Genomic DNA, 12,779 nt, shown 5'->3' with positions numbered 1-12,779 from the left:
GTTGAATGGAATCGGAATTGTTTTGTGTTCATTCTTGTAAGGAACGCTGTAATATCACGCAACATGCAGTGTGCGGGAAAACAGAATCTGCGAACACTGGCGATGCCGACAGTTGACGAAAAAACGTGGCAAAGATAATAAATTCGCAGGCACCGAACAATATTGACAATGCCGGTGAAACTGCATTGCTTTATTTTAATGCAAGCCCAAACGGTCTTATGGTTGTAAAGGAGAAATTGCCAGCCGGGAAATCGTAGTGTGAGGGATGGGGGTCATAGTAGTGCGTCGCAATGCACATGGAAGCGAGATTACTGTATCCCCTCGTCATAGGAAACTTCGATAAGCCACAATGTTTTAAGAGCGTCGGGCACTTTCCATGCCAGTACAAAGCATCTATAATAAAAATGCAAACAGTAAAGAAATCCAAAAAATAATGCATTTGCACAGGGGAACCGGCATAATTTATCCTGGTCTTTGAATTGTGCGATTTCTTTCGTTGCGTGAGGTTATGTTTGTCAGTGATTTATCCAAGTGAATTATTTGAACATTGTAAATGCACCTTGTTGGATACATTTCTGAAATAGTTTTTTTCCATGGCATTTGAAACGTTTAAACTGTGAATCGAGGTGATTGCATGTATTAATGGGTTTTAGAATACTTCGTGATGCGGCAAGTGTTTACATTTCTGAAGTACGAGAGAAGTGCTATGGCGGGAAATCGTACAAGGATAGAGTCAAAGGAAAGTTCGATTTTAAGGGCATCGGGTACTTTCTGTGTAAATACAACGCATCTAAAATGCATACAGTATATTTTATAGTAATCCAATTAATAAAGCACTTGCACATGGGAGCGAGCATAGATTTCTCCTCGTCTTTGAATCGTGCTTTTTTTTCCTTCTTTCGTTGCGTGAGGTTATGTTTACCAGTGAGATATCCGAGTGCATTATTTGAATACTGTAAATGCACCTTCTTGGATACATTTTGAAAATAGTTCTTTTTTCATGGCATTTGAAAGGTATAAACTGAATCAAGGTTAAATGCATGCAGTAACGGGCCTTAGAAAATTTTGTAACGCGGCAAGGGTTGGTACTTCTGAATTGCGAATTGGCGGTTAATTCGAAATCACGTAATTCGAAGTCCGATTTTTGAGTCCCAACAACTTCGAATTAACGAGGTTTTACTGTAAATGGATTGCTATTATAAATACACATATTCCGTGACAATATTGTATGGTAACCACTTGCCCACTATGTAGAACCTACTAGATATACAGTAGTCTTCAATCCACAATGCAGACACTAAAACCACGTGTAGCTGTGCATATGACAATTACAGTAGAACCTCCGTTATCCGAAACACTTTAAACTAAAATACTGTTTAACCCAAACGATAAAAAATTGGTTAAGTTACAAAACCCAATTAAAGAAACATAATTTGTTATGTTATTCTGACGTTCCGCTAATGAAACAGTGGCATGACATAGCAGTTAGCAAATGAAAGGAAAATAAAAAACAAAAGAAAATACAAGACTTTTTAGAAAAAATAGCAGGATCTACTGTATATTTACAGTACATTCAATATCAAACATAGTTTTGTTCTTTAAATACAGTTGAATAAATCGGGTTTCCAGTATTAAAATACTTCATCAAAAATATATTAGCCTATCGTCTGCATTTACTTCCATCTAAGCCTTAAAAAAATGATTCTTAACCTCAAAACATGACATTTCAATCATCATTTGAAATGTTGTTAACCAAAACCCCTTTTCACCCCTCCTTCCCCCAATGGTTGAACATTATCAAGAATTTAAATCTTTGGAGTACAAGCCTGGCCAAAGACCGCAAGGGATGGAAGACAACTGACGAGTAGCCTCCTCGGAGATCACAATTCTCAGAATTGAGGGAACGATAAGAGAGGGAACAATGACTGCCCGCCAGTATGTGGAAAAAGCAATAGATTCTCTTGTTATGTGCTTTATGCCACTGCACCAATTGGCAAGGACCACCACGATAATGAAAGAGTTCACATTGCAAATCAGACCAGAGAAACCTTAAGGGACATGGATTCCAGATTGGCCTGCCTATTTTCCTGATTTTTCTCCAATGAAGTATGTCTGGGATGTCATGGGAATGAGTGTGTCAGTCTCCAGCCATAAATGTTTGAGAAATGATGCAACATGTGCTTCAGGCATGGTGAGAAGTTCCCCAAGATGATTTCAGAGAATTTTTGATTCAATGCCATCATAAATACAAGTGTGCATCTGTGCTCGAGGTGGTGACATCTCTCACAAAAACTGGTCGGTATCATGGATGGATTATTTTCAAAGGGGACAGACTTTCTATCATTTAATATGTGTTATTTGATTATCATCTCCACAAAATTTGGCATATGTATCAGAAGGGCTTCACAGTGTAACACTGTCCATTTCCTCCAGTGTACATAGAGTACACTTGGCAAAGACTTGTCTCATTAACTTTCGGTGACAATTAATAGCTGGTTAATAAAGGGAAGAAGACAAATTAAATGAACAGTACCTTATTTGAAACAGCTCCTTGACCTGGGAAAGATTTACGATCATGTTCTCGAATTAATTCAAGATCCATGACAATATACTCTGTCAACTGCTTTGGATTACAGATGCTACTGAATGGATATCTCCAGAAGTTTGTACTGCTCAGCTCTGCAACTGTAGTACACACCATTTGAATTGAAAATTCCCTTTATAAAAGGTAATAAGAATTAGATTTAAATAAGTACAACTCACTCTGTGCAGTGCTGGCGTCAATAAGGTGTACCGAATTTGTGACTCTGTACACCAAACAAATAGGGTTGATGCCACCTAGCTGCTGTGTCAGCCTCTTTGGGAGACAGACCACACTGTCCTTTGAGAGGGGCACAATCTCTACACTGCAGCAAACCAAAAGACCATGCATCACTTTCATTGTTATAAATACAAGTAAATCTCTGAATTAAGGGCAATCTCAAATTTGTAACAATTGTGCAGTACAAACTAGATAAGAATGAATGAGCAAAGTGTTAGGTCAATACTACCATTTGAAAGGGTCCTCACTTTCATTCCATTCACACATTGTATAGCAAAAATGTAATTAAATCTGCATCAATAAGTGAATGATAACTCAATAAGAGATTGTTAGGAGCACAGAAGAACAATGTTGAAATGCTCTAAGTAATATCAAGATAGCCACTATCCAAACAAATGTTTGAACAAGTCTTAACTTGCTCTTCACACCATCTCCATCACAACAGCAGCAGTGCATTCCCACAGAACATTTTTTCCCTATTGGTTTTATGTTGCACTAAGACACTGAAAGTTTCTTAGTGATTCAAGAATGGGAAAAGGCTCGGATTAGGAAGGAAGCAGCTGTGGCCTTAATTTTTTTTCTACAAGTTTTTTTAAGTCGCATCGACACAGATAGGTCTTATGGCGACGATGGGAATAGGAAAGGGATAGGATGGGAAGGAAGTGGCAGTGACCGTAATTAAGGTACGCCCCAGCATTTGCCTGGTGTGAAAATGGGAAACCCAGAAAACCACCTTCAGGGCTGCTGACAATGGGGTTTGAACCCACTATCTCCCAAATGCAAACTCACAGCTGCGCGCCCCTAACCACACGACCAACTCGCTCAGTACAATGGGGTTCGAACCCACTATCTCCCGAAAACAAGCTGATAGTTACACGACCAAACCACATAGCCACTTGCTCGGTGCGGCCCTAATTAAGGTACAGCCCTACCATTAGCCGGGTGTAAAAATAAGAAACCACGGAAAACTATCTTCAGGGCTGCTGATGGTGCAATTCAAATCCACTGTCTCCCGAATGGAAGTTCGCAGCTACAGTATGTGAACCCAAACTCCATGGCCAACTTGCTTAGTCCCCATAGAACATATCAAATTAGATTAATGAGAACAAAACAACTCACCTGTACGTAAACTTGTAGTTATAAATATTACTATGGATATCATGAGATATCAACTTCTTTGAATGTTGATATCGGCAAGGCAGGACAGAAGTCAAAAAATCCACCATTTTACGGGCGTGGGCTTCTGTCGAGAAGAAAAAATCTAGGCCCTCTAAAAAAGAGAGTACACATTGCAACAATCAGATCACACTGTACATAACTATAGTTCAGTTTTTATGAGTTTCGACTTGACAGTTAGCCGGAAGTCAGACGGTGGTGACAAACTGCTACGAATACAAACAGCTGATTGACGATACACAACACGAACAGAAATGTAAATGCTGGAATATAAGTCCATAATCAGTTATTCGTTGTAACAACATACACGATTCACACAAGATGAGCAATAATACACAACATATTTAGCATAAGGCTACAAGATAAAAATATGTCAATGCTCGAACAGATAAAACGGGAGAAAAATTAAATTTCTGCTCACAATGTAGATCTCGCTTTGCTGTTAGATTCAGTTTCCCGTAACGAAGGAAATAATCCTTCAAAGCGAATATACCACTCATTTCTGAGTTACTATCGGCATTGTCATCGTCTGTTGAGGTTTTACTCTCGCTTGACCCTAAAGAGATAATAAAGTTTTCAACATAATCGTCTGTGAGACTTTCCTTCTTCCAAGCTTTAATTATCTCGGATTTCGTGTGTGTCACAACATTGCTCCAGTCCTCCGCACTTATACGGCCTACGGCTTCGAAAATAAGTCTTTCAACTTCCGAAACTGTGAAGAGTCGGTTATTCTCAGCTACATAATCCTTCACTTTGGCCCAAATCAGTTCTATGGCGTTAAAATGGCAATGGGATAGTGGAAGGTGAACTACTTTATGCCCGTTCCTTCTGGCTTTTTCATCCACCACATAAACTGAGCACTGGGGCTTGTTTTGTTTCAAGAGATGCATAAGATCCCCTTCCCCATGTCATCGCGAACCAAAATATTGTGCTCCTTCAACCACTTAATCAACTCATTCTTTCTAGTCGCCATTGTTGGTGCTTTGTCAAGAATGACTCCCTAACATTACAAACAATTTCCCGGGTCTGGCTCCTTAGTGGAGTACCGCGCCCGAAGGGCTTTCTTCTCTTGGGAGCTTCATCCTTAGACGTAGGCGTCAACATGACAGAATACCAAATTCACATACGGGCCTAAAATTAACCTACTATATAACTACCGAACGAAATATTAAACTAAGCTACTATATAAATAGATCACCTGTTACACACTATTCACTACAATATAACGCGTTATACTATTAAAAATACTAAACCCTTCATTTCTGAACTCTACACTATGAAATATCAATGAACAACAACCTAGCACAAAGACCGCGAAAAGAACTGAGCACAATACAACACACAGCTGATTGCACGTGGTTACAGTAAACAACAGATCGACAACACCGCTAACGAGAACTGGAGTCTAATGCACTCTATCGGAGCGATCGGCCGCCTATGATTGGCTGTTGATTAATTCACTTACCCTCCGCCAAAAGGCAGCGCTCAAACGTCAAGTCGAAACTCATAATAACTGAACACTAAATAGCATTAAGGGGCAAAATTACATACAGTACGTGGCAAAACAAATAACAATGAAATTATTGCTGTCCACGTTTTCCTAGAAACGAAGTATTTATTATATATAATAGTTTGACACATTACGAACAAATTCAGTGTTTTGTTGATTTCTGCATTTATGTGAACTTGTAAGCTTCTCACAACAAAGAAGAAAGTGTGTATCGTGGAACATTATTTCCGGTCATACGGAGTGGGGTGTCAGAATGGGCGAAGTTTGCTTTACCTTAAAGGACAGTGAGGAGTGATTTAATATGGAGAACAATGTCAGCTGTCACTGAAAAGTTCCATCATACGGGATCAGTGTTATGTTAATGAAAGGCAGCAATACGGAGCCATCGCCATAAACTAGAACCGCAAACTATTTTCTAACAAGTGTTACATTCCCCAAAGTGTAGTCTACGATGAACATTGCTGAAACTCTGAACGACAGGTCTGTTCAGCAGATGTTAAAAGAACTGTGTGGATTTGCATACCACATTCCAGTTGCTCAGCATCCAGCAGCAAGGATCAAACGAGCCCGATTACAGTACTGCAACCAAGTGTTGTCCACGACACATCTCGTGCAGCAAGACGGAGCTCCTGCCCATTCCGCAGGGGAGTCACTTATCCTTCTGCAGTGACATTTTGGAGATTGCCTAAATTCTCGTGGAACTCCATTCGCATGACTTTCCTGCTGCCCAGATCTGATGGGGCATGTTGAAAGAATCAGTTTTCAAGATAGATGACCCCACCTACAAAAAATCCAGAATTATACGAGGCAATGTCATTTTTTGTGTCCTTACAGCAACCTTCGTTCAACAACATGTTCAATAATCTTCAGAAACAGTACAAACAAATGCGTGGCATGTAATGGTACACAGTTTGAACACATACTGTACCACCACAATAAAATAACATTTCAGTGTCATTCATTTTGCCACATGATTTATGATATGAATTACATTAAAATCCCTCAACTGATCGAACTTCAGAAGGTGGAAAATGACAAACAGAAAACAAGACGAGCTTTATTTCTCCCATACTTAATTAAAAATAAAACAAATAAGACATATTATGTACACTGAAGGTCTACACTTTAGAAATCATTTGTTACAAAGGAAGCCATACTTTCCAGTGTCGACTCAGTTAAATATAACTTAAAAGCTTTTCAGTCTGTCGGACACACAAGTTCAATATAAATATTACACTATAATATAACTGTAAAAAAAAAAAGGAAAAAAACATGCTATTCAACAAGGAATAAAAATACACACTATTAAATCAAGAATGACATGTTTCGTCCTTACATGAACATCATCAGATTCTATCAAGTCACACTCAATACTTGGAAATATTGATGTTTATTTCAACCCAAATACCTACGAAATTGAAATCTGGAACTTATCTTAATGACGTCCTGCCTTGTCTCTACTCCAGCATATTATATGTACACATGTAATTTATTTATTTTTGAACAAAAATAGCATTTCAATGGGTTAAGCAGACTTGTCTATCCCAGAGAAGCTTTCTTACTCGATGATAAAACTGCATTCCTCTCTGTACTCTACTGGTGATTTCTGTACATGATCTATTATCTACTGTTACCACACTACCAATGTATTTGGAACTGTTTGACCTCTTCCAGTTTTGTTCCATTCAGAGTAATGTTGGTGTAGATGCTGACTGACTGCCAACACTAGTTTTAGATTGTCTTATTGTAAGACAAAACTGCTTAAATACCATATAATCCCAAGTGCCACCTGCCATTGAATAAGACCCACACCCTATATTTGAAAGGACAAAATTTTTAAAAAAGTTTCACTCAAATTTATTTACAATATTTGTTACAGAACAAGAATGCCGTTTCAGTTCGTATGTTTCATAAATTTAAAATAGTTTCAGACAGTAGACTGTCCATCCAACCCGAGTCCTGAGTTCTGACAATAACACCAGCAGGAAGATTTTCTTTTGGAAGTGTGTCTCTCTTCAAGACAACATACGGTGGAAGTTTAGTTCCATTAGCAGGTAAACATAACACTACTGTACACCGCTGTTTTTCATTGTCACCCATTCTGATGGTAACACTTTTTGACCTCTTAACACTCACAGTATTGTCACTGAAGTGCATAAGTATCGGTAACGGAAAAATCGTGCCCGCTTAATCGCTCGTAATAACGGATGCGTCAGTGACAGGGCTATCGCTGTAACCAAAGTATAGTACACAGGTTAATATAGGAATTTTGAAGGGACAAACAAAAGTTATATGCCTTACTCACTATAACAGACTTCTACTGCATTTATTTTCTCTCTTATATTTTACAAAATGTGAAATTTTCGTACTCTATTAAAAACGGCCCCGGTCTAAAAAGCCAAGAATAATGGCCGAGAGGACCACACAACAACCCATAATCTGCGGGCCTTCGGGCTGTGCAGCGGTCGCTTGGTAGGCCAAGGCCCTTCAAGGGCTGTAGTGCCATGGGGTTTGGTTTTGGTTTTGATTAAAAACGAGTTCCACTCGCTCTCCACGAACACAGAATGATGTAGCTTAAAACGCAAAGCCTCATTGTTGCAATCAACTTTTCCAGTCGGGATGTAGGTTCTGAAGAAACTGACAAAGAGCTAAAGCAACCATTCTCCTCACTAACTGAACATTCCCTAATGTCTGATCGGAACGACACTGACAAACTGGCTCAAGGATAAATAATATTAAAAAGACAAAAATGATATATGCTCCATACCATGGATAGGTTTTATGCCAAGAGTATTTTCATGTGCTTTATGCTTCAAAATCAACTGCTCCAGGTAATAAAATGTCTTTTTGTTCTCTGCTTTCTGACGAACCTGAACCTGCAAAGCAAAACAAGACACACTTTAACACAAATCTAAAAGAAAGAGCAATCTCAATAAATTACTCCTCAGTTTAACATCCAACCATGACTTTCTTTCATTATATATAGAAATACATAGTCCTACTATACTGGCACAATATGATCCCTAACAACATTCTTTAATATGAACATTGGCAATATAGATAAAAATAAATGTATGTATGTATGTATGTATGTAAATGACACATCTCCACCTAAACCACTGGAGCAAAATCAAAGAAATTTGGTACACTCATAACTTACTATCTGGAGATGAGCACTGTGGGGGTAAGCCATCCCTAGCACCCTTAGGGGCGGGGGGTGAGGGGGGTTATATATAAAATTAATAGAAAATAGTGTCGAATACATAGTTTTCGGGTTCGCTGACATGAATAGTGACACACCGGATTTAAAAAAGCCCAAGTAAGCCCCCTTTGTGAAGGGCGGGCGAGGGCGGAGTGATATATAAAAATAATCGATAATAGCGTCAAATCCACTGATTTTGGGGTCACTGAGATGATGAGTAACACCCCGGAAATTTTTAAAGTCCAACTTCAGCCCCCTTTGGGGTGGTTGACGAGATGTTAGTGATATATGAAAATAATCGAAAATAGCATCGAATCCATATTTTTCGGAGTTGCTGAGATGAATAGTGTTACTCTGGATATTTTTAAAGTACAAGTTCGGCCCGCTTTGGGGTGGGAGGTGTACAAATATTACCTACTATCTGGAAAATATACTGTGGGGCCAAGATGCCCCTAGAAGACCTAGGGAAGGGGGTGAAATATAATCTACACTAATAAATGGAAGTCAGTTTGGAATGATCTATATATACTGTACTGTATATATAAGTTAAGGTATAAAAATTAAAATAGACGTGAATTAATGAGGCACTTCCAGGTATCCTAGAAACATAAAACTTGGTACCAGAGAAGTTGATGACTTCAGCATCCCTAAAAAATCTAAAATTTTCAAAATACCCTGAGGGGCCTTGCTGGGAGTCTCAAATTTGGGGCTCAGCATAAGAATGCAGTTGGATATATTTATCCTAAATGATAACCTATAGGTTTCATGGGCCTAAAAGTTTCCTGAAAGTCCTAATTTTCAATCCCCTCCCCCATATCAAGATGGCAGCATAATCTACCAGACAAGCAAGAAAATTGGAATTTAGCAAAATTATAGCTTTTAGCCTGTAACCATCGGAAAAATTACGAGATGTTTAAAATGGTTATTTTTTACCCACGAAAAATATTGAAATATGGAGGCAATTTTAATGACGGTGCAGACCTTCCTTTTGAGGTATTTGGTGGCTAAATGGTAAGTCTTATCACAAAATGGATGGCACATTCTCCGTTCAATTTGGAGTGATCGACAACTTTGGTCCTATGACGTTTTGTCGTATCTCTATCCCTTATGCGTTAAATTTGGCTCTATTTCTGGATTGTACATATTTTTTGCACTTTTAACACGTATAATTGGTAGTTTGATTCAGTTATCCAGAAGCTAGAATAATCAAATTCTATGTGAACCTTGGCCCACGCAGTAGCTATACGTGTACCAAATTCTATGTTTGTAGCTGTAACATATGTATCCGAAAAGTAATGCAATGTGAGAAAACCTTACCAAAATTTCACCGTATTCAACCCTACCCATAAACAGATGAGAACATATCATAGGACCAGCCATTTAGACCGTTATATGTGGCATTTTATCGGAGGCCTATAATCCTTTTGTCGATATGATGTACCTTTCAGAGCAGTTAATCTTCAAATGAAGGTAAAAATGCACATACTTTCGTATGTCAATCTATATTTATTCGTTGAAGTCGATTTGCAGCGATCTAGAAAGGCTGTGTGTGCCTTTGTAATTAACACTTTACAAATCGATAATGACTCTCAGCAGGAGGGCGTCTACTACTGTAATCAGTACTCCCCACATCGACTTTAACTGGCAGTATGAATGGGGTCCTTCTCCAACTCCTGTGTACCATTATAATGAATATTTTCCTTCTCCATTTGACTGGCCGAAGTCTAGGGAACATGCAATTTTTTTCAAAACTTCCTTACCCGATTGTGTTTGGTAGTAGGTTGGGTGCACGCTATAATAAGCAAATTTACCCATCTAAAATATGCTTGACGTTAGGCATAGTGACCTGCCATTATAATGGAAACTCACCAACTCTGTGTGACTGGCAGTAAGCTGAGTGGCATTAGGAAAAGGGGCCTGTCATTATATTGATAACAGCACAACTCAATTTTGACTGGCTGTAGGGAAGGTGCCTGCCATTATAATAAAAATTACTCAATTGTTATCTGTCTGGAAGTAGGAAATGGGGCCTGTCATTGCAATGATAACTCCCCAAATATATTGTGACCGCGCCAGCAGGCAATGCGGCCCGTCATTATAATGAAAATTCCCAAATTGTTTGCGAATGGCAGTAGGCAAGTGGACCTGCCGTTATTGTCACAACTCAGCAACTCGCTCTTTACACTGGAAGCAAAGTATGTGGACCTCCCTATGCTGTTTCAGGGATAACGCACAGAGACATAGAATTAAAGAAAGATCCTATTCAATTCATGTACAGTAATTTACTTCGATATCCATAATATAGAATACCGTAGCGAAGCACGGGTACATTTGCTAGCTCATTATAAACTTTTATGTCTTTCAGCATTTAGTCAACAAGTCAATATTAAAATGATCTCTGAGAGCTCTTAATACGTGTTCCAATGAACAATGGTTGTCATGGCGATACCTTCAATCAAGTGCTTTGGTTCTCCTAAGCAACCTCACAGATGTGTGTTTAGTAATGGTAGATAGCGACGAGTCATTATCAATCGACTGTTGGAATTGTTCCCAGAAGCATGTCACCTGGAGGAAATCTTAACATGGTTGGCAGAACAGCTAAGGCGAGTGTTGGTACTGAGATTTTGTGCCCATGATTCTAATATTCGACACAGAACTTGCCAGTTGTTTTATAATATCAATATAAAGGGTCTGTTTTTAGACATTATAAGTTTTCCAGCTAACTCATTCCTGGTTGCCAGTGTTTTGCCCCAGTGTGCTAAGGATATGTGTATGATAGCACGCATAGAGCTTTCTAAGTATTCCTCTCATGTAATTGTTTCAGCGGCGTACATGACATCATCAAGGAGGTCATGAATCTCATCGTCAAGGCATGTCAATTTTTCCAAGGGTTCCTGTAAGCTATCCTTACAATATCTGTAATTTTCAGGAGAGGTTAACTCAGTAAATTCTCATACTTCCTTGAATAAACATGAAATGTTTGTTCTTCTCCTAGCATGTCTTCTTTTCAAATGGTGTAGCTATGTAGTATTAGTGTCACTGCCTTCAATGCTGAGCCTCTCAACATGAATTGCAATAACAAAAGGAGCTGTGTGTTGACTGGAGTTCAAGAGCAATGTATGGAATCATATTTATCTATGATTTACGTTGTCGAATGACCCCTCGAAGTGCGAGAATTACCTTGTATTGTAGCGTAGTTTTGAAGAAAAGCTAACAAATATCAGCACTAGCCAACAAGTTGTGCATGAGTTTATCTCCAGGTGACGTAAATAAAAACAACATAGCTTCCCTCCATAATTAACTGCGTCCACACTACATGCAAGTTTTCTATCCTTTTAGCCAGCACCTCTTTTTTCCCCTTTCTTTTTATTTGTTTTGTTGCAAGTTTCTTTAAGTATCTCAAGTATTACTAAATTATCTAGCAAATAGATCACTGGATCTCTACTGCAGGAATTTTGATCAATTTCTTCATGGATCATGTAGTGAACATTTTGAGTAGTATGTATTTGGTCTGATTCAAATGTGTATTAGTGTATGAATGTTTATTTTCTTCCCGGGTTTCGGCACCAAAATTTTACTGCTGTGATATGTGGGAGAGCAATACAGAAAAGCAACAAAATTCATAACTCGTCTTGATCTTCAATTGTATTTCCAAAGGACTTAACTAAGATAAAACATATGTTATAGAATGAACTTAAAATTAGGATATAACTCATTACAGTTCTAAGATACTAAATATACTCTCTTGTAGTGCCTATTAATTCCCAATAAATGGGATCAAATGCAATATACTAAAATCCTTTTCAGAAATGATATGATCACCAGCTCAAACATATTAAATGTATGCAGCATAAAGTTACAGTAAATTAAATATTTACTGTGTCTAACTTTCTCTGCACGTTACTGTATCCCAAGCGTATAACTGCACCTGTCATAGAAAGACAGGGCAGCAAAAAATTGGGAATAGATAACATAGCATGTCCAACATACACTAAACAAAATCAAAACAGCAAACACTAGGATAGCAAATGTTAATTGTACGAACATTTTACCAGATATGTGCACCACCA

General features: G+C 38.4%; 1 protein-coding gene across 1 annotated transcript in view; it reads right to left on the bottom strand.

Annotated features, from left to right (window-relative positions):
• The window catches only part of Nmd3 (60S ribosomal export protein NMD3), a 94,849-nt gene that overhangs the window by 38,944 nt on the left and 43,126 nt on the right, over nucleotides 1-12,779 (bottom strand). Inside the window, exons 5-8 of the mRNA XM_067149211.2 lie at nucleotides 8,275-8,383; nucleotides 3,941-4,091; nucleotides 2,764-2,906; nucleotides 2,534-2,685 (exon numbers count right to left, since the gene is read on the bottom strand). Of these exons, the coding sequence (XP_067005312.2) occupies nucleotides 2,534-2,685; nucleotides 2,764-2,906; nucleotides 3,941-4,091; nucleotides 8,275-8,383 (555 nt within the window). The remainder of the gene's footprint in view (nucleotides 1-2,533; nucleotides 2,686-2,763; nucleotides 2,907-3,940; nucleotides 4,092-8,274; nucleotides 8,384-12,779) is intronic.

This window comes from Anabrus simplex, chromosome 1 (genome assembly GCF_040414725.1).
Source record: "Anabrus simplex isolate iqAnaSimp1 chromosome 1, ASM4041472v1, whole genome shotgun sequence".
Taxonomy (NCBI): Eukaryota; Metazoa; Arthropoda; class Insecta; order Orthoptera; family Tettigoniidae; genus Anabrus; species Anabrus simplex.
This window is presented reverse-complemented; position numbering and strand designations above follow the sequence as displayed.